This window comes from Calypte anna, chromosome 1 (genome assembly GCF_003957555.1).
Source record: "Calypte anna isolate BGI_N300 chromosome 1, bCalAnn1_v1.p, whole genome shotgun sequence".
NCBI classification, from domain to species: Eukaryota; Metazoa; Chordata; class Aves; order Apodiformes; family Trochilidae; genus Calypte; species Calypte anna.
In genome coordinates this window covers 113,479,580-113,505,049 of record NC_044244.1, presented here as the reverse complement: position 1 = coordinate 113,505,049, position 25,470 = coordinate 113,479,580, and the positions used below count along the sequence as shown (strand labels likewise).

The 25,470-nt window shown below is 35.7% G+C and overlaps 1 protein-coding gene across 3 annotated transcripts in view; it reads left to right on the top strand.

Annotated features, from left to right (window-relative positions):
- Positions 1-24,781, top strand: part of USP9X (ubiquitin specific peptidase 9 X-linked) — a 103,029-nt gene extending 78,248 nt beyond the window's left edge. The window contains exons 27-45 of one of the 3 annotated variants that reach the window (XM_030468599.1): positions 408-516; positions 1,084-1,230; positions 1,331-1,477; positions 2,262-2,469; positions 4,761-4,981; positions 5,407-5,597; positions 6,033-6,206; positions 8,136-8,277; positions 8,457-9,207; positions 9,692-9,815; positions 11,179-11,404; positions 12,088-12,217; positions 14,568-14,753; positions 15,758-15,978; positions 16,974-17,062; positions 19,530-19,686; positions 20,087-20,299; positions 20,771-20,866; positions 22,290-24,781. In XM_030468599.1, coding sequence (XP_030324459.1) covers positions 408-516; positions 1,084-1,230; positions 1,331-1,477; positions 2,262-2,469; positions 4,761-4,981; positions 5,407-5,597; positions 6,033-6,206; positions 8,136-8,277; positions 8,457-9,207; positions 9,692-9,815; positions 11,179-11,404; positions 12,088-12,217; positions 14,568-14,753; positions 15,758-15,978; positions 16,974-17,062; positions 19,530-19,686; positions 20,087-20,299; positions 20,771-20,866; positions 22,290-22,424 — 3,667 coding nt within the window. In that variant the 3' untranslated portion in view covers positions 22,425-24,781. Of the gene's footprint in view, positions 1-407; positions 517-1,083; positions 1,231-1,330; positions 1,478-2,261; positions 2,485-4,760; positions 4,982-5,406; positions 5,598-6,032; positions 6,207-8,135; positions 8,278-8,456; positions 9,208-9,691; positions 9,816-11,178; positions 11,405-12,087; positions 12,218-14,567; positions 14,754-15,757; positions 15,979-16,973; positions 17,063-19,529; positions 19,687-20,086; positions 20,300-20,770; positions 20,867-22,289 lie in introns of all 3 variants that reach the window. The other 2 variants (XM_030468585.1, XM_030468592.1) reach the window with 2 other exon arrangements.
- Positions 24,782-25,470: the final 689 nt, after the last annotated feature.

Below are 25,470 nucleotides of genomic sequence, written 5' to 3'. Positions count from 1 at the left end.
AGTGATACATAAAAGCAGTTCTACTAGTATAGTTTTGTTTTTCAGACACAACTAGGGCTTAATTTGAAAAAAAGAAAATTATTTAGAGTTGCAAATTGCTTGTTGAGTTTTGCAGTATTTGCTGGCAATTGTGAAGGTTTAGTTGTTAGGTCTCGGTAGGTTTCTTTTTCTTTCACCTTTAAATATTTGATTTATGGAATAGGTTTTGTAGTAATGTGTAAAATTTCACTACACAGAAAAACAATATGATGGGTAGTGAATAATTAAAGTATTCCCATTTATTGACAGTTTTAGAAAATGGCAGTAAGCAGATAAGCAAAATATAAGTAAGATAAATATGTTTTTGTTTGTTTATTTCTAACATCCTGCTTGGGTAGGGAGATTGTATTTAATGTTTCTGTTTCCAGAACTGTTCGTCAAATGGCACAGGAGCAGTTCTTTTTAATGGCTACCAGGTGTTGCATGGGACAGAGACCTCTCCTTTTCTTCATTACCCTGCTGTTTACTGTTCTAGGGGTAAGTTTTTAGGGGTAGATGCTTCAGTACAATGTGAATTTGTGTAAAAAGTAATAAGACAAAATGTCTGCAAGACAAGGCAAATTCTGTTAGGATCAGTCACTTAAATATGGATTCCTTTGATGCCTAGGCAGGCAGCACAATCCATTTAAATTTGAGCTAGATGAGGGGGAAAACGATTTTTTTGCATTTTCTGATAAAAACATGAACAATTAGCTTTAATATATGCACTTAATCTTCAGTGAATGCTAACCTTCAAGTAAAAATTCTTAGCAGGTCAGATTGATACCTACAGTTATTGCCTTCTTTTACTGGGATTTTCAATTCTGGATGCTCATGGCTGTCTTGAACATCTGATCACTTAACTGTTTCCTATTCAGGTATAGGAATTGGTACTAAAACAGTCCAGAAGTCATTCATTAGCAGCTAAATACAATTGTAAAAATCTAAAAAATTAAAATTATCTTTCACTTGTTTTCATATTTACTGCTATTTTTAGTGAAAATATGTTGTTGCACTACAAGTAGAACTGTGTGTCAATTATATATCATCGGTTTTGGATTGCAGAGTACTGCAAGAGAGAGAGCTAAGCATTCTGGAGACTACTTCACTCTCTTAAGACATCTTCTTAACTATGCTTACAACAGTAGTATTAATGTACCCAATGCTGAAGTTCTTCTCAATAATGAAATTGACTGGCTAAAGAGGATTAGGGTAAGTTTTAGGATCAATTTTTGCTGCTTAAGTTTAAATACAGCTTTAAGCTTGGAAATGTATATTAACTAGAGTATCCTAAATTTCTCTTAAATGTCAGGATGAAGTAAAAAGAACAGGGGAAACAGGTGTTGAAGAAACTATCTTAGAGGGTCACCTTGGAGTAACAAAAGAGTTATTAGCATTCCAGACACCTGAGAAGAAATACCATATTGGTTGTGAAAAAGGAGGTGCTAATCTCATTAAAGTAAGTACAAGCTTACTGTATGTTTTATAAAATTTTTTTCACTATAATTAAGCAAAAAGAAGTTTCACATATTGTGGTCCGTAACCATAAAAGGTCTCAGTTTAACTGTTTGACAAGAGCTTCTAATTGAAATTTAATATCTTCTTTAAAACTATTTTTTAAAAAAGTTACACTTTTCATGAGAGTATGTAACGTTCTTATTCTTCAGAACCACTGCATATGGAGTTGCTGTGACCTAGTGAGCTGTGACTCCAAGACACAAGGATAGTGAGCTAGATACAGGATAGGTCTGTAGGGGAATGCCTTCTCTCAGTACCCCTGCATTGTACACATGTTTTTGATTAATTAGTGATATATGGGCAAATTTGATCAAGTGCAACATCTGAACTTCTCTTTAATCAGATGTCTGTTCATTCTACTTTTGATATTACACAGCAGCAGTGGGGGTTTTTTCAGCATGAATTGATAAAGGGTTTAGTAGATAATACTAGTTTGGCCTAAGAAAATTTTTACTGATCAATAATAATACAAATGATTTTTAACTTGCAGCAAGGGATAGGTTTGCACAAAAGGAACCACTTTACAATGGAGCTTTTCTGTTCTAATTTAAAAGCCGGCGATGGTGTTGGTCTTGATTTTAACTCTCGGGGTTTTTTTTTAATTATTCCCTTGCTTCTCGGATGTTCATTTACATTATAACTCTTGCTCTGTTGCAGGCTAGTGTGGATTTCTGTGGTCACAGGAAATTTACTTACTTTTTTTTTTGTTCTTTCTTTTTTTTCAGGAGTTGATAGATGATTTCATCTTTCCAGCATCCAATGTTTATCTACAGTACATGAGAAATGGAGAATTGCCTGCTGAGCAGGCCATACCAGTCTGTAGTTCACCAGCTACTATTAATGCTGGCTTTGAGCTGCTAGTTGCACTAGCAGTTGGATGTGTCCGAAATCTGAAACAGATAGTAGACACCTTGACTGAAATGTATTACATAGGTACAGCAATCACTAGTATGTAATATTTTTAATTATCTATTTTATACTTTTAATGTATACATTATGTATAGATTTTGTTTGTATTATCAACTGAACTAAATGCTGGGGGTTTTAGTTTGTGGCTACTTATAATTCAAAATCAGGCTGTCAAAAGTTTAGAGAAGTTTGTTAGTTAAGCCTTTGTTTGTTTTTCTTTATACAATAGATATACTGATTGTAGTATATGATTGCATCGAAGCTCCAGCCTCAATCGTTTACATGGTCTCACTGCTTCCTACCTTCATCTTTTGTCACTGCCAGCTCCCCAAAATGTCATTCTGTCTGTATCTTCTACTTTTGTCTTGTAATTTCAGGCTCTGCATAACCAATCTCATAACATATCTTCAGCTTAGTTTGGTTGCTCACCTAATTTGTCTTCATAGTCTTCACACAGACACAGATCCACTGTCCTCTTCGTTCTCCATTCATTCTCTGCTCATTGCAGTCCTTTCTCAAACATTTATTCTCTTCAGTTTTGGCCTTGTCCCAGCACAGCTTTTTGCTTAAAGATTTCCTCCTTTTCATTGGAGAAAGATTATAGCAATTGCAGAACCTACAAAAAACTAAAATGTTAGTTTTCCAAAAGCCAGTAGCCAAATGAAACTTGTGCTAATTTTCACAAGAATGTAAAGCAACACATACTGAACACAGATTTTGTTATCAATAAAGAGCCTGTAAGACTTTCTTAAAAATAGATAAGCAGGAGGGTATTTTCTGAGCAGGAGGATATTACCCTAAATGTAACAGCTAAACCATTTTGGCTGTAATATAAATGAGAAAATAAAGGGTGGTGGGGGTGGGAGATGGATGATGACATACACCAAACTCGAGCTAATATGGGAAGAAAGACTGAGATTGTTGGTGGTGTTCATCCTGGAGAAGGCTGCAGTGAGATCTTATAGCAGCTTGTCAATATATGAAGAGTGCTTATAAGAAAAATGAGGATAAGCATTTTATCAGAGCATGTAGTGAATGGACAAGGGGCAACAAATTTAAAATGAGAGTAGGCTTAAGTTAGATATTAGAAAGAAATTCTTCTCTGTGAGGGTGGTGAGACACTGGCAGGGGTTGCCCAGGGAAGCTGTGGCTGCTCCCTCCCTGGCAGTGTTCAAGGCCAGGTTGGATGGGGCTGTGAGCAACCTGGTCTGGTGGGAGGTGTCCCTGCACATGCAGGGGGGTTGGAACTGGGTGATTTTTAAGGTCCCTTCCAACCCAAACCGTCTTTGGTTCTGTGGTTTAACAGAATGTTTAAACATGTACATTTTAGTAAAACTATAAGCAACTAGAAATAACATCCCATAGTGGGAATTGCCTTTCAAAATGGCAGTGCTGCCTACCCAGTTGGTGGTATCAGTGAGTCATTTGAGAGAGCTTTTTGGTGTCTTCCTGTTTGGTTCCATCTCAAATGAACAGATGAATAGGGCAGCTTTATATTTCTCACCCTACCTTTTTTTTTTTTTTTCCTTTTTTCTCACCCTTTTCTGTTGTGAAGAAGTGTATGGCTTAGCACCTCACAAACAGAATAATTCTATGGCATTCCTTCTACTCAGATATTTGATAAGCACAATATGCAGCCTGATCTCCATGGTACATCAGGCAGAAGAGAGAATACGTGTGTAACGTGCTGTGTTTCATATAGCAAGTAAAGCTTGCTTATAAACAATCATTCTCTCTTATTTTCCTTTGCATTGTAATTTTTTGTGTTAAAAACACAGAATAACAGCTTAACACAGGAAATGTAATCATAAATGTACTCTGAAGAGATGGGAAAAGACACAGGAGGAAAAAAAAAAATCTGTCAAGTCATATAGATAACATTGTCTAAAACCATGTCCCATCCTGGCAAGGAAAAGTGAGGCTGAAGTGAAATACTGTCATTTTTAAAGGATTACAAATTTGCAAAATGTCTATAAATTGTTTATATGTTCAGGGTTCATTCAGCTGAGAAACTTGCTGATATTGAGGGAAGACTTCTGTTTGATATGTAAATAGACTGAATTTTTATCTGGCCACCTTTTTAGTTATACAATAAAAGAAAATGGAGTAATGTTAAGATTACAGATAGAAGTATCATTTGGAAAAGTTGGGTTAATTTTTGCAATTAAATTTTCGTGTGGAATATTTCTTCTATTAAACAGCAGTGTGATACAGATTAATACTAATTTTATGAAACTGCCCTTTGTGTTGCATTGATGATCTAGCTCTTTTTTAACAAAACAGTTTCCTAATCATATACTGTTGTTTCCTTTTAGCTTGTGAAGCTCTTACAGAATGGGAATATTTGCCACCTGTTGGGCCTCGACCACCAAAGGGATTTGTGGGACTAAAAAATGCTGGTGCCACTTGTTACATGAATTCTGTAATTCAGCAGCTGTACATGATTCCAGCCATCAGGAATGGGATTCTTGCAATTGAAGGCACAGGCAGTGATGTAGATGATGACATGTCTGGGGATGAAAAGCAGGACAATGAGGTATATTTAATTACATGGAACTTCTTTATCTTTAAAATAGAAATCTCTTTTATGAAAAGTTTATAACAAATTTAAGTTCCTAATCAGTTTGCTGTCCATTGCCAGCAGTGGGAGTAATGGCATAGTATTTCTTACTTGAATAGGTTCACTGCCAATGAGGCAGTTTAGAAGATCCAAGTGGCAGGACCTGCTCACTTTCTTCATGGATTTGTACTTGAAAGCACTATACACCACTTCTGCCATGAGGACTCCATTAGTGCATACAAAGATATTATTTGTTTTCTTAAGATGAGAATACGAAACACCTGAGATGGTTAAATTAAACAAGGGATACAATTAGGTGCACAATGTAGTTAGTTGAGACACAGCTATGAGGCACGACTCAATATCAAAGTTAATTGCACAAATTTTCTTCTGCTTTTCAGAACAATGTTGACCCACGAGATGATGTGTTTGGTTATCCACATCAGTATGAAGACAAACCAGCACTGAGTAAAACAGAAGATAGAAAAGAGTACAATATTGGAGTTCTGCGGCATCTCCAAGTGATCTTTGGTCATTTAGCAGCTTCCAGGCTACAGTACTATGTACCAAGGGGGTTTTGGAAACAATTTAGGTAAACAGAAACTTTCTTACTGGTGTATATTCACTAAACCACTGGAATGCAACAGAAGTCATTACAGTAGAAGAAATAATATTGATGTTAAGTGTAAATTAGCAGACTTCATGCATCTGTTATCATATCTTTCCACCATCCCTTTGAAGTCTTGTTTATAAACCAGAGTTTACAGCAAAATAGTTATTCTGAATTCCATCAGCTCTTGACCTTAATACTAAGAGTTTGAACTAAATATGAAGTCTTACACAAGTGTGGTTTTACTTAACAGTATGTGTCAGTGGCAGAGTAACAGCTGGTACACTACATCACAAACCAGCAAGTGGTTTTGCTCAGTAATAAGGAGAGATTAATAGCCTGAATACTACATTTTTAGAAAAACTTTGCTTCAGAACAAGCAAAAAAATATTTTTAAAAATTGTGCTTTCATTTCAGACTTTGGGGTGAACCTGTAAATCTTCGTGAGCAACATGATGCTTTAGAATTTTTTAATTCCTTGGTGGACAGTTTAGATGAAGCTTTAAAAGCTCTGGGCCATCCAGCAATGTTAAGTAAAGTTTTAGGAGGGTCCTTTGCTGATCAGAAGATTTGTCAAGGATGCCCACATCGGTAAGTGTTTGCGATTCTTCTTAGGAAAAAACCCACCTCTATTCATATCCCTATAAAAAGAACTAAAGAGTCTAGAGTGAGTTTTTTGTGGGATTTTTAAATGCTGAAAGAATTTGCTATCTGCTTTTTTTGCAGCCTTAACATTACTGTGTCTTCAAGTGCCTTGAAATACTTGATTATTATTGCTTCTATTTAACAGATTGTATGTGAAGCATTGTGTATTGATCAGAAGAGGCAGCTTTTTCATGTTAAAAGGGAAAACAACTTGGGACCAAATGCAGTGTATAATATTGTGAGATATGGCCAACAGCTGTTGCTATATTCCAAAGTGTGTGGATAAAACTGATCCAGACATTTATCTTTAATTCCAATGAGTAAAACTCCATATTCACTCTGTATGCAGTGATGGAGAACAATGTAGAATGTTTATCTTTCTCTTGAGTTTACTGCTGTATTTTTAATTAACTTAAAAAGTGAATACTGAAATTCAGCTTCATGTAGGATATGTTAAAAAACAGCCTCATCAAATCAGGATGAAAAGCTGTAGCTCACTATCTTGGTGATGGTGATCAGTGACAAATGCTGAGTGAAGGAGTAGAACTAGGCATTGTTCGTTTGTACTTCTCTAAACTTTATCCTCTGTATCCCTTTGAGCTAGATAATGAAAATTGCATGCAAAATTAAAGATGGCCTAATGATGGATTTGTTCATTTTCAAACGTTGGCTCTGCTATTACTGTGTTAAATTTTGTATCACTATCAGTTGGCCTTCTTACTCTTCTACATCTCTCAGATGATGTATGATACTTCAACAATGCAGATCCCTCTGCACGTTACTGTTGCAAATTGTCTTCATTGTGAAAGTTTGCCATTTATTGTTATCCTTCATTTAACAATTAAGATACAAGAAAAAAACACATTGACTTAAACTGTAGTCTTTGAGCTTCAGTTGAGTTCACATGTGAATGAGAAGGACTTGTAAATGGAATGCCTTGAATTTCATGCCTTTCAAGGTGTTACCAAAAGTCAGTTGAAATATTGCCAGATAAAAATGAAAGCACTTACTTTATTTTACATGCAATGGGCAATTAAAGGAAGGTACAGTTGTGAAGCAATGTGAGTTACTATTCATTCTTGATGTTATAAAGTATTGTCTGTCTTTTTGGAACTCTTGTGAATTTGTATTGCTGTACTTCTTAATAAAAATGTTACCCTGGTTGTAATTTGGGAAGGATAGAACTGATGATAAACTTAACTATTGGATTGGTATACAACATTAACAGCCTTTCTAAATTTACAAGGTATTTAATAAATGAACAAATATAACTGGTTTAAATGTTAAAAAAATACTAACTTATTCACTGTTATAAACACCTTTGTATGCTTCATTGCATATCAGAGAAACAACTCCTTGCAGGTTTATTTTTGAATTTGATGCAACTTTTTAGATTTTATTCATCACTTCTTTATCTGTTACCCCCAAAATAGACATCTTGGAAATTTTTATTTTAATTGGTTGTCTTTCAAGCATTGCTGTTTCGTTGTGAGAAATTTGAAGGCACTAGCAGAACACAGTAATTCAAAGCCAGTTGTGAATATGTAAAGTGATTTTATGAAGACATTATTTGGGTTTTTTCAGACAGAAAAATAAAGTTTTTAAATAACCTGTTTTGAACTGTTGTCTTTAGGTGTGATACAGAATTTGTGTTTATCAGTTGATCTCTGGCAGTAAAAGTAAAAAGTGAGCTATGGTTCATGCAGATAAAAAAAAAAAAAAAGTGCAGATACTGTTATGTAATTGTAGGAGGATTGCAATTTTTTGCCCGAAGTTGACATCAAATGCTGATTAAGACTTTTTTGCAGTAGATGCTGTGTAGCAGTTGTAAAACACTTTTCTACCTTTCTCTTAAACCTGTTTCTTCATTGGTAGGTACGAATGCGAGGAATCCTTCACAACTCTGAATGTAGATATAAGAAATCACCAAAACCTTCTTGATTCTTTGGAACAGTATGTCAAAGGAGATTTATTGGAAGGTGCAAATGCATATCATTGTGAAAAATGCAACAAAAAGGTAATGTTTACTTCTTCGTGTATTAAATTGGTGTACAACTGTGATGTTATAGCTGTACCAAGTTCAGTCTTAGTTCATGTTCAGGGAAAAACCTTACTCTCTAATTACTGAATTCAGTTGTTGGTAAGAATATGTGAATGGAAATTTAAGAGCTGATGACTATTCATGTCCTTTTTTAGGTTGATACAGTGAAACGCTTATTGATTAAGAAGTTGCCTCCAGTTCTTGCAATCCAGTTGAAGCGATTTGATTATGACTGGGAAAGGGAATGTGCAATCAAGTTCAATGATTATTTTGAATTTCCACGAGAGCTGGACATGGAGCCTTACACAGTGGCAGGTGTAGCTAAATTGGAAGGAGATGATGTAAATCCTGAAAATCAGATAATACAAAATGAACAGTCTGAAAATGAACACTCTGGGAGCACAAAATACAGGCTTGTTGGAGTACTTGTACACAGCGGCCAGGCCAGTGGTGGACATTATTACTCTTACATTATCCAGAGGAATGGTGGAGATGGTGAGAAAAATCGGTGGTATAAATTTGATGATGGAGATGTGACAGAGTGTAAAATGGATGATGATGAAGAAATGAAAAATCAGTGTTTTGGTGGAGAATACATGGGAGAAGTATTTGATCACATGATGAAGCGTATGTCCTACAGACGCCAGAAGAGGTGGTGGAATGCTTATATTCTTTTTTACGAACGTATGGACACAATAGACAAAGACAATGAACTAATAAAATATATTTCAGAACTTGCTATCACCACTAAACCCCATCAGATTAAAATGCCATCAGCCATTGAACGAAGTGTACGGAAGCAGAATGTGCAGTTCATGCATAATCGTATGCAGTACAGCTTAGAATATTTCCAGTTCATAAAGAAGTTGCTTACCTGTAATAGTGTCTACTTAAATCCTCCTCCAGGTTAGTATATTAGTGCAATAATTATGGATTAATTTCTTGCTGGAAGTTATGATTTGTGTTGCCAGGAATTTGTTTAGCCAGTGAAAATGTGTGTTTTGCTTTGAATACTATCTTTCTGTTGTTGAGTTGTTCATCAGTGATAACATACCAGATTGTTTAGCAAAAAATACTTTGATAAACTATCAGCTATTATTCATCTTATGTGCTAAGTCATGTTAAAATTCCTAAGTTTTTGGCTGCTCTGCTGAAGATAGCTCTCAAAGGTGAGATGCTGAATTTTGGAAAATCAGACATATGTTAGCCTCCGCGTCTCAAAGTGGACATTTGAAATTATACATTATAGAAGCCAGAGGGTGTTTTGATCAAGTTTCTTGTTAATCTTGGAACACAATTTCAGACAAAACACTAACCTGGAGTCATTTAGGTTGTTAAAAGTGTATTGCTTTTACTTTGTCTACATGTGAGTATTTTGATTTTTCTTTAGGACAAGATCATCTGTTGCCTGAAGCAGAAGAAATAACTATGATTAGCATTCAGCTTGCTGCTAGATTTCTCTTCACCACAGGATTTCATACAAAGAAAATAGTCCGTGGCCCTGCTAGTGATTGGTATCTTGTCTTTTAACAACAATTTCAGTTTTGGAAGTTTGATGTCTATTAAAAGATCCCAGTTATATACATAGGACAATAAAAGGTGTTAGTGATCTCTCATTTTCCCCTCGCTCTCAAATACGTGGTCAGGGTACACAGGAAAAGGGGGGAAAATTAGAAAAAACAATACTGGAAGAAACTGAACCTTTAAATAAGCTGCTGAACTAAACTTCAAATTCATTTTAAAACAGAAACTTCAGTCTACCTTGTGTTTATCTTTCAAAAAGAATAAAGGACTAGAATCTATTGATAATGCAAAACTAATAGGTTATGTATTCTGACCAATTCAGAATGCTTTTCTGATGGTTTCAGTTGAATGAAGCTCTTTTCATTAAATTTTTGCAGCTTGTATTTGTGTCCTGTTTCTGAAACATGAATGTAGTCTTTTAGGCTCTGTTAGCAGAGCAGTTTATGTACATCACTACAGGGCCTCTGGTTCAAATCTGTAGTGTAAGAAACAGTACAGTGTTATTATTAGCACCACAGCAGTGTTGCTTTTAGTCTTTAAGCTATGTTATTCAGTGTCTGGGAGAGGAGTGTTGGGTTACTACTGGTAGAACTAGATAGAAGATAGTATTCATGATGACCAGAAGTTTACCAGCTACTAGTGAGTAGTAGTATAATACAGAGCAAATCTGTACCTCAGGTGTTTTTCCAGTATCAACTTTCTGAGTAGCTGAGCTACTTTGGTTATTTTAAGAGATCAAGAGGAGTTAAAATACTACTGCAGGAAGGAGAACAGAGTCACATAGACCCTCTCTGGGACAGATACTTTACTTCTTGGCATTTTGGGGTTTTTTTGTGTGTTTGGAGGGTTTTTTTTTCCCTTGGTTTGTTTGATTTTTAAGACTGATAATATGAATTTATTCATTATTATTTATTTATTCATTTATTCATTATTATTTATTAAAAACTCAGTTTTTAAGACTGAGAATATGAATTCCTGATAGATTGCATATCCACCTCACACCTTCTCTGATTGTCACCCTCTCCCCCAGTTCCAATACAGAGAGAATGAAAGCTGCCAGTTTAAGGCCTGCTTTGAGTAAGAATTTAGGAGTTAGGGGATCTGTTCATTCTTAAGGGTGATAGAAGTAACATGCTAGAGTTAAACATTAGAGTTTTAGTCAAAATACCTTTTTAATTTGTGATGGCCAGTAAAAGGATATCACTATAGCAACTACAGTGTATCTGACTGTAAACATTTTGTGAGCAAAAAATGTAACATTTTCTTGAAATTCTACAAAAGAATACTTCTGCCAGTGTTCATTGATGTCCGCATTTGGTCATAATCTCTCAATTGTGTCATCTTTAATTTCAGGTATGATGCATTATGCATCCTTCTTCGTCACAGCAAGAATGTACGCTTTTGGTTTGCACACAACGTCCTTTTTAATGTTTCAAACCGCTTCTCTGAGTATCTTTTGGAATGCCCTAGTGCAGAAGTGAGGGGTGCATTTGCAAAACTTATAGTATTTATTGCACATTTTTCACTGCAAGATGGACCATGTCCTTCACCCTTTGCCTCTCCTGGACCTTCCAGTCAGGTATTTGATTTTCTAACTAAGAACTTTTGAAACTTATTCTTACTTCTTCATTATAAGCATTTAATGTAAACTCTGGAGTGGGTGCATCAGCCGACAAGAAAACCGTAGAGTCCATTGTTCACTACATAATATGATGTAACTCAACCAATTTGTGTGAGAGTTGCTGTCGGATCATTCAGTTTCCCTTCATTTGTAACTCTGTGTAGTAAGAACTTTGAGTTGCGAGTGTGAAATTTGCAAAATTAAAGTAATGGCTTAAAACAAAAACAAGTAAAAAACTGAACAACAACAACAAAAACAATCTCCAAAAAGGCCCATCAAACAAACCCCAATTCCCAAATTCCTTCCTTTGTATCATGCAACATTGGAATTGTCAGGAGTTGTAACTTTGCATAGGAGCAGAGTATTTAAGCCTAGCTGCTATTTCAGAAAATGCTCAATTGAAAGCTTCTGTACTTGCGTAATTTCTTGGACTTACGTGGTATTTAGTGATTGGCATCTTATTCCCTGTATATATGTCTTGTCTGTGTTTGAGGAAGTCAATACTAACCAGTTGCTACTATTTTGGTGCTTGTATGAATACCATACTTTTTAAACAGATCTGTTTTCTGCCACAGTATAAAGTATAAACTAAATAAAGATTTGATACTCTCAGCCACTAATAATAAAACTTTTTTTTGTAGGCTTACGATAACTTGAGTTTAAGTGATCACTTACTGAGAGCGGTACTCAATCTCCTAAGAAGGGAAGTATCTGAACATGGGCGCCACTTGCAGCAGTATTTCAATCTGTTTGTGATGTATGCCAATCTAGGTGAGCAAATTACACACGCTTTTACTTATGACACTGTAATTTCGTGTTTTTTATTTATACTCCAGTTACTGACATAACAGCAGGAGAATCCAGTTATTCAGCCTCAGGCAGGTTGTTACACGTCATAATTGCTCTCTAGAGCATGCGTTCCTCTAGTTTGGAGTTTGGGGCTTTAGTCTTTTTGCCATTCTTGGAAAATTTAATGCATAAAGCTTGGAGAAATCAGACTGCATCCTTCTGAGTGGTATACTTCAACAGGATACAAAGACTTGTATTAAATTATGGGCTATGTAGGTGTTTTGCATAGAAAGTCACTAAGAGTAAAATAAAATAACACTAATGGTATCGGAAGTAACAAAATAATTTTGACAGTTGAACTCAGCTCAGTTCACATCCAAATGAACAGCGGTAATCATGCTTTTCTCTAAGTATTACCAGCATGCTGAAAAGCAATTGATGCTTGATTGAATAAACTGTTTCTTAGGTGGGTTAATGTGTTGCTGCTTTATATATTTGCCCTGACAAAGAGCAACTAGGAGTGACAAAATGCAAGTCAAATGAATCTCAGGTTGATAAATCTCAGGTAGTCACAGGTTGATACCTGGTGAATTGCTACAGAACTCCAGGGCTTTGAGTAGCCTGGTCTAGTGGGAGGTGTCCCTGCCCATGCAGGGGGTTCAGAACTGGATGGCCTTAAAGGTCCCTTCCAACCCAAACTATTATGTGATTCTTAATTTCCCTAGTTATTCAGGTCTTCTGTCATGACCCCATTTCTCTTTTGCTGTGTTAGCCTAAACAGCAAGTCTTTATGGCAAGTTCTAAACGAGTTATGATATTCTTCCACAGTACTAGTCTGTTACACTCTTACTGTAATACAAAATATTTTCATCCTTTTATGTAAAGTAGTATGAAGCTAGAAGGTCCAGTTATCATGGAAATTCTACAATTTGTCCATGGTACTGAGCATTTCAGACATTTCTGGTTATAGGCTCAGGCAAGTTATAAATTTGAGATTCTACTAGATAATTTTGTGGCTAAAGTGTTAAGCAAGTCCAAAGTGTATCAGTCCAAAGGGAGTTACTGCAATATTTCCACACAAAATTGTAACACACACACATAGTTCTGTAAACTCTTTAATATGGGTAGATAATTTTAAAGATACTTCATTTCCTATCTGTAGAATTAATCTAGGCAGATGTGTTAATTTCACCTATAATGTATGTTGCTTTCATGTACTTTGTCTACCACAGTGTTGTCTGAGTGGTCTGTCATGACCCCCAGAGTGGACATAATGGCATTACAGAGAAGAGAGATGCAATTCTTACACACCTAACTTTTCTTCTTCACTAGCTTTTCATAGTCAGTCAGTGCCTTTGAAGTCTCTGCCTAGGAAGACACTCAGAAGCCAGGCAGAAAAGCACAACTGCATTTCGTTTGTAGGTCTGATCATTACTACAATCTACTCTGCAAAGATAAACATGGAAATATTAGGCAGTTGTGCTTGTTGTACTACTGTTAGCTGAAGGCTTCTGTGTGGAAGCTGCAGTACATCATTCCTGCAGCTCCCTAGATTCTGTGCAAAAGATGAAAATCTGACATTTGCAGAAATGGGATAATATATTGTTCATGTCTAAGCAAGTGGGAGATCAATTTTACAGAGGTTGTAACTTCAAAACTAACAATAGAAAGGTACTATAAAAGAGCTCTAAGAAGGTGCTATCTGAATTCCTCCTTACCCAGAAAGAAGGTAGGTAAGCTTCGGCTGTATTTCAGAATAGGAAAAACTTGGAAATCACGATTTTTTTAACCAAATAAAAGATCAGAAGGGACATACTGAATTTACTGGGAGATACAAGTATGTGTAATCTTGCAGTGAAAATGGCTATATTTGGATTTTTTGTTTGATTTGGTTTGTGTTTGGTTTTGGAGTTCTTCTCTTTTTTTTTATTTTTCTTATTGATTGTGTCACTCTTATTTACACTTACTGCATAGTATAGCACAGTTGGAAATGTCTTTAATTTGTGATGACATATCCAGGATGGATATGGTGGAAAAATAACAAAATACACTGGGTGTACACTGAGTGGAGAATGTTCACAATAGGAAGTTCACAAAAGAAAGATAAATGCATTGTCCAAAAGACTTCCCTAAGGCTTTGCTGTTAACACAGATGCTAGTGGTAACAAGCACTGTTAAGAAATTGTAGTAACTTACAGTTGAACAGAATTTTGTTGTGCATCTTAATTTATTTGATTTTTTTTCCTCAGCATGTAAACAGTAATCATTTTGATTAAAAAATAAAATAAAATCTCAGTGCCAAGCTGCATAACTTTTCTTTTTCCCTATAAAGGCGTAGCAGAGAAGACGCAACTTCTGAAACTAAATGTTCCTGCAACGTTCATGCTTGTGGCTCTTGATGAAGGTCCAGGCCCTCCAATTAAATACCAGTATGCTGAACTGGGGAAGCTATACACTGTTGTGTCACAGCTGATCCGTTGCTGCAATGTATCATCACGGATGCAGTCTTCTATCAATGGTACGGTGAATTTTAAGTTTTCCCTAGATTAATTGAATATATCAATAGATGTCTTTTGTGCATATTTAGCTATTATGTGTTAAATATATTAGCTGGAAAAATGACTTTTATGTTGAGCACCTCTTTCTGTTGGAGGACAGAAATCTTTTTACAAGCAAAACTAGTGTGCTGTACTTAAAAAGCACAAGTCAGATCTGTTTTGTGTTTTATGCTTCCTGTCTTATTTCTTAAAGATAGAGGAGTAGAACTGATTAGTAAAGTGGTAGTTTGCTGATGACAAAATGGTAATGACTTTAGAATAGTTCAAGCTCATTGTAAAGATGTGTATGGATAACTTCTGAGTAGGTAATAAAATAAATTCCTTCTGTGTTACCATTATAAAAGTGATCTGTACAGGAGAAACACCAGAGTAGGCTCTGAAATCGCTCATACTGCTTACCAGTAGAGAGATCTTATGTTGCTGTGGAGAACTCTTGAAGAGGATATGGTTCGTGCTCACACTCAAGAGAGCAAGCAGAAGCCAGCACTTAAATTTGTAAGATTAAGAATCAGCTAGAAATTGGTCAAACACAGAATGAATTGTTGATATCTCCAGTAATTTAATAGAGTGCAGCTATTTTTGATAAATGATGACAGAGTATTGGGCTATGTGGACTTTATAGCCTGTATGTGTACATACTCTATTAAGCATATTTTTGAGAAACTAATTGAGGACTTGTAGAGAAGCTGTTTAACAACAAACTCATTACAACTTGATGTGTCAGGCTATAAAATCAATAGCCTAGAATGTGCTATAGTACAATTAATGAACTGAAAATTTTACTGTGCTGTAATAAACTTCAGGACCATTCAGCAATTTTGATTTGTTCTTGTTTCCAGTGCAATATTTTGAGGTTGAAAAGATATTATACCTTTGAAAAATCATTATGGATTCATTATATTCATAATGTTGGTTATGCTAAAGCATACTTCGCATTACTCTGACTACTAATTGTTTGTTTTAGGTAATCCCCCACTTGCCAACCCTTACGGTGATCCTAACTTATCTCAACCTATAATGGCACTTCAGCAGAACGTAGCAGACATTTTGTTTGTGAGGACTAGTTATGTGAAGAAAATTATAGAAGATTGCAGCAACTCTGAAGAGACCATCAAATTGCTTCGTTTCTGCTGTTGGGAGAATCCTCAGTTCTCTTCCACTGTCCTCAGTGAACTTCTTTGGCAGGTAAACATAAAAAGCTAGGAGAAAGGTGGGAATATAAATGTGTATGATGCAAGATTCTATGTATATAGGAATATTGTATTGAATACTGAACACGTGCTTGAAAAAGAAACTTCCCTTAAGATAGCATCCTCTGTGTATTTACACTCTTAGAACTACACATGTTCAAGTACTATGAGAATTCCTGTTATGAGTTCAGGAAAGCAATCAACCTTTTACAAGTTAGGAGCACTATATTAAAGCTGGAAAGTAGTCTGAGGTGGTCTTTATGTACTGCAGGAGCATTTTCTAAAGCTTTTCCGTCATTATCCATAAAATAGCTTATGTTGCGTGGAAAGTTAGAATCATTTTCTAAGATCTCCCCTCTATGTACTGTTGAGTATGTTCATAAGGTTTGTTTATACAAGTCTGCAGAACATACTTAGTCTCAGACTCAGGAAAGAATCTTTGGGATTGTCTTATTTTTCCTTTGTAATCTCTGGTGATTTAGTCACACTTAACCACTCAAAATATGTTTTTACATCTATTAGTTCATCTTTACTTCTTTTCATGTAAACTTCATCTTTATCTGTGTCCTTTTGTTTGGCACTTAAAGGAATCATAATAACCACTTTACTGATACTTTGCTAGCCATGTGTTTTACAATTTAGGATAGCCTTTGAAGATAACCTTTGAACATACTACCTAAAAGTAGCGGTGTCGGTGAAAAATACCATTTTGTAATTTTGCTTTTGATTTTTTTAAGGTAGCTTCTTCATCATTGTGTGCTTGAGGCTTCAAATAAATTGTGTTAAAAAGCCAGGAGGAAAAATTTGTCCTTTGCAAAACCTACTATGTTTAAAAACAAAACAAACTGACACACACACACAACCACATCTTGACATGTCCTTCAGATTACAGGAATGTCACTTCAAATGAATTGTGTTCTTGTGTTGTACCATAAAATTTCCATGTTTCAAGGAATGCTTTCTTACATTCTCTGCATTTTTAATTTTAAGGTTGCATATTCATACACATACGAGCTTCGACCTTATTTGGATCTGCTTCTTCAAATCCTATTAATTGAGGATTCTTGGCAAACTCACAGGTTAGTATTTACCTCTCTTTTTATAATTGAAGATTATTATGTTTTGTACAGCTTGTTTTCCTAGTGTTTCTGTTGCTGATCGTTTCAGGAGGTTTGTTGTAAATACATATTAAATCAAAATACAGGAATGAAGCATTTTTTTTCCACTTCTATCTCAATTTTGGAGGTAAATCCAATTTTTCACCCTAACCTTCCGTACTGTTACAGAATTTGCTACTTTAAGCCCAAGAATTTTTACATACAATAGAATGCTCCATTTAAGCTAAACTCACTGGTATTGCAGTAAATAAGTAAGGTGCTTAGATTGATTCTTGTAAACATCTCATTGAAGAGGGTTCAGTGATAGCCTGGTCTTCTGAAACAGCAGTGATACCAAGACATGCATGAAGTGTGAACTTGGGTGAAAAGCTTATTTCATACATAAATATTCTCTATATTATCACATTTCAATAGAATTTTAAATTTAATATATTAAATATGTACCCAGTTTCAAACCTCATTTTTGTCTGCAGAATATGTGTACTTTTCAGGTATTTCTGATAGAATTAGAAGGTGAGGTAACACAAAGTAAATGCCATCAATATTCTACTTGTCGATATTTCAAAATGTCACTGCTTTGTAGTAAGTGAGTATAGTTAGTATTGGATTTACTAAATCATTTTGCAACCATGTCTTGTAGGACTATTAAAGTACTTTGAGTAAGAGCACACTTTGCATATGCAATACAGGTATTGGAGTAAGTTCACATGCTTAGCCTGTAGAAGTAAGAAGTAGACTGCACTCTTAGGATTTTGTTAGTTGTCTGGCCTCACTTAAGAGGATACTCAGAAGATGGTGGTATTGCTTACATGATTTAAAAGAGGAAGACTGAGTTGGAGGGATTTCTTCATTTTCTTTATAGGAATTGCAGCTTAGGTAAGGGATGAGATGCATATGCTTTATGCATAGGCTTTTCAGGTTTGCATAGATATGTGTATGTAATGCATATATAATGCAGTTTGTTTAGATTTTCCTCCTGATAAACTAATACTCAAGTAAGATGTCTTTTGAGTCCACAGAATGATGAAGGCTGGGTATAATTTTGTAGGTGTAAAGTAAAATATATTTTATGGTGGAAATACAGGTGAGAAATCAAAGAAGTGGTTCTTTGGGGTAGAGATATCTTTGTAATAATGGGATAAGAAGGAGTTTGAATGATGTAGTATGACATTCACTATACTCCTGATGTGTTGTTATGAGACGCAGATCGATCTCTTCTCCCAAATAACAAGGAACAGGACAAGAGGAAATGGCCTCAAGTTGCACCAGGGGAAGTTTAGATTGGATATTAGATGAAACTTATTAATTGAAATGGCTATTAAGCACTGGAATAGGCTGCCCAGGGAGGTGGTTGAATCACCATCCCTGGAGGTGTTTAAAAGACATGTTGATGTGGCACTGGGTAGTATGGTTTAGCACTGGACTCAGCAAAGTTAGGTTAATTGTTGGACTTGATGACTTTAAAGGTCTTTTCCAACTGCAACAGTTCTGTGATTCTGTGTCACTTGTATTCTTATACTTCAAGATGGCTGCTTCCGTTCTTTGGCATCAGATGCACCCTCATAAATTTCTCTAGATTTGACAAGTTCAAGGACCAAATTTGCAATAATAGCGTTACAGGTATCATTAAGCTAAATTAGCTGAAGTAAAGCTCATAATCACTTTACAGATGGAGCCTCAGTTGCTGCCTGGCTGGAGTCTGTTGGCTCACTATTGCCAAGGTTATAAGGGAAGAGGGCAGTTGCTTTTCCTACTATGAGTGTAGCCCTTAGAGATAGCACTGTAGGATCTGTGACTTCCTCTTGACTTTTTATTCAAAGCCAAGTCAATTCTCGGTTCTTTTACAGTTTCCAGGAGGCAAGTTATTCCTCTACCGCTTGTTTGAGGGCAGAAGACACAGAAAGTGGTCTTAGTTCCAGGGAGTGCCCAAGTCCCTTATTCCCATGCACAAGTATATGACATTCATTCCTCTTCAAAGAAATTGCAGCTAAAAGAGTGTATCTTTGAGAAGCATAACTATGATGTCAGTAACTGTTCTGTTGAGGAACCAGACTGTTCCAAGTCTGCTGTAAGGACCTAGCAGGTTAAATGGGCTGTTCTGTAAACACAGTTGATACTTATTTTAAAGATAAGTAATAAAAATCAACATGTTGAAGTTGATTGCTGTGATTACAATTTGTAATATGTTTTATATATCTCATTCAGAGGGTTTAGATATTACTAAAAGTGCTAAAGTTATAATTTACATATGTGATGTTTCAAGTTAGTTTTCTGATTTAAAAAAACACAGAAACTCTACTAAAAGCAGAAGTTAGAATATGAATTATGCCTTTTTTAAATTTCATTGTTGTTGAAGCCTTAGTTCAAATACTGAAACTCTTAACACCTCAAGTTTTGGGCTTGTTGTTTTGTTTTTGTTTTTTTGTAGGATTCACAATGCACTTAAGGGAATCCCGGATGACAGGGATGGACTATTTGACACCATTCAGCGCTCTAAGAATCATTATCAGAAAAGAGCTTACCAGTGTATAAAGTGCATGGTAGCTCTCTTCAGCAACTGTCCTGTAGCCTACCAGATCCTTCAGGTGACATCTTTCATTCTGTTTCTTGCTGCTGTTTTTTACCCCTGTTCTGTGCATTTAAAAGAAAAAAAAAAAAAAAATCACTCTTCGTCACCTTGATGAAGTTACAGCTTCCATTTACAACTCACGAACCAACCCAAATCAGAAGGTGTCAGTATATGGGACTGAGAGCAGTTTGGTTGAATTTGCACACATGATTTTGTGATGCAGCTCCTAATCTGCAAACTTTGTTTGAAATGTGACGTTTTCTTTGTACAAAAACAGCTGTTTCAGGGAGTCTTTTCAATAGCAGCTTATGTGTTGGTGATCTGTTCTATGATTGCTGATGTATAGCAAGGGAAAAATATTTCTTTTTTGGAGAATAAAGAAAATAAATCCGATTTGTTGATTTTTCCTTCTACAGAGCAATGGAGATTTGAAGAGAAAATGGACCTGGGCAGTAGAATGGCTTGGAGATGAACTCGAGCGTAGACCATACACTGGCAATCCCCAGTACACCTATAATAATTGGTCTCCACCAATACAAAGCAATGAAACATCAAATGGCTACTTTTTAGAGAGATCACACAGTGCTAGAATGACTCTTGCAAAAGCTTGTGAACTCTGCCCAGAGGAGGTAAAGAATTAATTTGACTTACAGTAAAAAATTTAAGTGCTTCAATAAATAATTAACCTTAGCAACAGTCTCTAGTCATTACAGAGATAACACATTTTATGAACCTGGAATTCTATTTTTGTTGGCTTTAGTTACTTTTACTCGTTTGCATTTTTCCTCTTTTACTGTTGTTCCTGTAGACACTTGTCACTTAAAGAATAACTGTATAGAATTGAAATTGGCTGTTTAAAGTAGATTATGAATAAGTTTATTTTTCCAATAATAAAGAATTTTTATGGCGTATGATAGTGGGAATTTTTGTGCAGTACAGCACAAGCTTTGTGTGACATGGGTGGAATAATTCTGGAAGCAAATCTCAAACTATAACTTGCAGGTAGGGGTTGGTTCTGGATAGAATAATCATAGTATGTTTTACCTAAGGAAATAAAGTGTTTAGGTTTTTTATTGTTTCTTGGTTTTCTCAAACTTCAGGAACCAGATGATCCTGATGCCCCAGATGAACATGAGTCTTCTCCACCTGAAGATGCCCCACTGTATCCCCATTCACCTGGTTCCCAGTATCAACAGGTAAAAGCTTAGTGTTGAAGCATTTATTCAGAGGTCCAGGTTATCTTTTTTTTTAGCGTTTATGGTAATTTAAATTAGAGGCACTTAGCCAGAAGCATGCTTGAAGGAATAAAGGTATACCTCCATTTTGCCAGGAACAGTTTCAACATCAGAGTACCAGGTGAGAATTCTAATGTTAGCAGATCAGGAATAATCATTCATAGGAAAAGCAGCAGAGGGACAGATATCATCACAGTCTAGTGCACACTAAATTTGATTCTGTCATAGTTGTTGACATGGATAATATTTTGTGAGTTGTTTTCTTGTTACTAAATACAAAATCAGGCCTCAAGGCCTGAGCTCCAGTTTGGGTAATTGGAAGGCTTTCAGAAAAATGCAGATGGCTTTGTTATGTATAAGTTGTGCTATGACATTGGTTACTAAATCTCAATACCTATAAAATCTAAATCTGCTTTTGTTAAACAGCTGTTTCATTAATATCTTTCAGTGGAAAGCCAGATCTGAAAGAAATCATAACCAGGTTTTTTATTGAATTGACTAGATAAGTCGATCCCTCGCTTCATTTTTTGTTCCAATTCTTTTTATGTATTCCAAATCTGCTAATTTAATTTCCTTTCCTACCCAAATTCATTTTCCCTCCATCTTGCTTTCCTTACTTGGTGTTCTCAGCAGAGCAGTTGGTAAGTCATGCAGATTTTCCCACTCCTTTCTGAACTCCTGAGTTCAGACACGTACCGTAACCTCACCCTTACCTGTGTGATGTGTCCACTTTCCTGCAAGAGATGGCATTTCTCACTAACACACAGAATCCTCACATTTCTGGTTTCTCCACAGTTGGTTAAACTCTGCAGATCAGCAGGCAGATGAGATGTTCTCATTTGCCAGATGTGTGTTTTAAATTGGGGCAGAGCATTTGCAAGAAAACTACTGGTCTGGATTTCATTCAGTTCTGTAACATTGAAGTTTTCCCTCTTAAAACTTAAACTATGCTGCATAAATACAAGTATACCTTTTCCATCATCCTCAGAAAAAAATTCAAGCTGCTTGAATCTGTTGATATCTGTTGATAAAGCACAGTTTAATGTCCTCAGCACACAGGCAGCCTCCTTTCATCTCTATTCTTTTTTATTTTCTTGCTGCTTTTGCTTTGCATGTAACTGTTTAGTTATTTGAAAACTAAGTACTCTTGTGCTGGATCCCGTTGTCTTTACAAGTTGAAAGTTTGTTATCTTCTGTGTAAATTAAAAAGGTAAGTGAGTGATTCAAGGGAACTGACGTGTGTTCATATAGATACCACTTTGGGAAAAGTTAAGTGTGCTTGAGGATGCTCCTCGATTGTCTTGAGTGTAAAGGAGTAAAGCAAGTTATGGATTAAGAAACGGTCCAAATTTAATGACCCTTTAAAATGTTTGTTTTCTTACAGAATAACCACGTGCATGGACAGCCATATACAGGCCCAGCAGCACATCATATGAACAACCCTCAGCGAACTGGCCAACGAGCACAAGAAAATTATGAAGGCAGTGAAGAAGTTTCCCCGCCTCAGACAAAAGATTAGTAAAATGCACATAATCAATTAACTTGCTCCATCAAGACTGTGCACCCAGGCCTTACAGTCCAACCTTTCTCTGTGTCTGGCTAATATTTAAAACTAGAAAAACTATTCCTAATCAACATGGAGTGGAGAGTCTATTCACTGTCTTATCTGCAGAAAATTGCTGTCAATATATAACCCGCCTGCAGTGGAAAGTGTATAGTGTTTTGTAATAAATGGCCTGATGCTAATGTGTAAATGGCAAAGGTGTATATAGTATATTAATGTTTGACTGTTAATTCTTGAGCAAGAAACATTTTTTTTGTCTTGATGAGACTCACAGATCTACAAAAACAAAAAAATAATTTCTTGATATATCTTCTGCGCTCTGCAACCAGTGTTGCCTGCCTCTTGGCAGTCGGATCAACTCCTTTATGAAAAAGCCTGTCCATGTCAACCACGAAAATAGTTTCATGTTAATTCTTTGCCACTGGAGTCGATTTTACTATGAGCAACGTAATGGCTGGTAACCTTTTAATTATTTGGTTGATGTGGAGAATTTGGTGATGTAACATTGTTTCTAGATCTTTTTTCATTGCCTTTTTCATTCTGGTATTAGGTTAATCACTTTGAAGCTATAGTTATGCTGTAACATTTAGCATGGCTTCACACCAAGTTAGTGTAGCCAACGAGGGGGGAAAAAAAGTGACAGCAGTTGTCCCAATGTGACAACTGTATTGCTCAGAACTTTTTCTTCTTACACCTAGACTATAAAATGGGGAGGGAAAATGTGACAAACAAGTGGTTTTCAGTTTCACATATGTTCCTCACATCTTTGACAGTTCTGTCTCTGGGTGGGATAAAGAACACTTAGTTTTCAGTAATAGGAATTTAAAAGATTTAAAACAAATATGCAAAAATTTGCTATGGCAGGATGCCTGGAGCATAATAGACTGTATTTGGTGTGCTTGTTTTGTTTCTTTGGTAGAGCTTATTAGATAAACTTCTAACACTTTCCTTCTACTGCATCCCAGTGAAGCGGAAGTCAACGAAATCACACAGTACTTGTGAGTGCCACTGCACTAAGTTAACTTGCTGGTTTTCTGCTCGTTCACAGTTCTACTTGAAAGTGAGAATTGTCTTAGCTCTTTATCCATTATACAGGAAATCTTAACATTAGGAGCAGGGTTTAATTATAAAAAAAGAAACTACTGGTTAGTCAAATACAATTCTGAGGTATCTCTATTCCAGAATAAACATTTGTTTAAATACTTCAAGAAACGCATCAGTAAATACTGTATTTAAATGAAAATTGGTAACTTGAATGTGTGTAATTTTTTGGAACCTGTCTAAAAACCAAATACCCCTGCAAAACAGATACAGCCCACCCTATACTATTTAAATATTTTGCTGTTTTATTTTATAGAAATTATTTTGCTGAATTCACAAATAGAATTTGATTTAAGAAGAATGTTTTGTCCTGTGGTGTGTGTTGTTTTTTGGTTTTGTTTTTTTGGTTTTGGTTTTTTTTTTTTTTTAATGGACTGCACAGAAAGGTGAATTCTGTGCAGTGGCACTATGCTGAATTCTGGAGCAACAGTCACATTGAGATTCTGTGCACCCACAAAAAAAATTTGGCCCTTAAGAATAAAATCACTAGGACGATTACACTGTAAAAGTTTCTTAATGTGATTTATCTTGTACTTTTTGTATGTTTTTATATATACATATATATTTAATGAGCACAAGCTTGATGGTGTTTTTTACAAATGAGTTGATAGAAACAAAGCTGCTTATCAAATTAAAAGTCTGTAGTTTTGAAATGAACAAAGGAAAATTCGGTTGCAAGTGCATTCTTACACATTTAGCATAATAAGGAAGAGAGACAGAAGATTTTTTAATATGATGTGTAGCAATGATCACTTATGCTTCCGTGTTTTCCCTAGTGCTCAAGTTAATTCAGATTTTTTTATAGTTTTTTAGTAATACCATTTTCCTGGGACTTAGTAAACTTGGATCAAGTGCTCCCATTTATGTTTGGGAGTGCTTGTTGGAGGTTTTAATTCAAAAATTCTACCCTGAGTACTCAAGTTGAAGTTCATATTTATTTGGACCAGTAATTCTTGAAAAAGCGATCTCAGAGGTGATTATTATGTATTTTCTACTACATAGCTAAAATACAATATACTAGTTCAGCCTTGCAAATGTGTTTGCTTTTAATAGTGCAATGATTGTAGAAACATGTCAGATCTGTGACACTTAAAGCTGTGACTCTCTTCAGTCATACACACCTCTGTCCCTGAATTGGGAGTGACTGCAGTGGCACTTGTTTTTCAGGCAGCAAATTAAAAATATTGTGCATCTTTTTGACTTTGAAGAAGGATGGTCTGTATTGTTTGTTGCAGCTACTGCTTTGAAGAGGTAGCTGCAGTAAAAGGTGCAATGTTTTCTTCACTCTGGGCACAACAATTTTGAATTGTATTTGAGAAATACTGTACAAGCAAAAAGTTTCATATGCATGTTACTATCAGAGCATTTTGGCAATGGTCATTTTCAGGCAGTACCTCATTGGTGATGGCACACTTTAAAATATTAGTCCTCAAAGTGCCTAAAGTTTTAATTCCCCCATCACTAATTTAGAACAGTTACTAGGGAATCTCTGGTCTTCCATAAAATGAGCCAATAAATAGTAAAGCACTCACGTTCCTGACAGTAACATCAAATACATAGAAACTGAATATTCATAGATGATGCTACATGGTGGTTAATGTGGAGTTTGAAGTAGGGGGGAAATCCATAACCTTACTACGCAGAATTTCTCTCTCATGTTTGGGTTGTGGTTGTTCAGTGACCGAAATAAGCTTTTAACACTTTGTTGTTAGTCTTAAAAAATCAGCACAGCCATATACAAAAGGAATTCAGTCATTGTCTGTGTATCAGTGGATGTACATTGATCTACACCTGTGTTATCCCATTGACAGCAATGAGATTGCACAGGGTTCAGTCAAAGTTTATTTGCCATGCAGAATCTGATTTTGTGGTAATGCACAAGCAGGAAAGGACTCTGTTT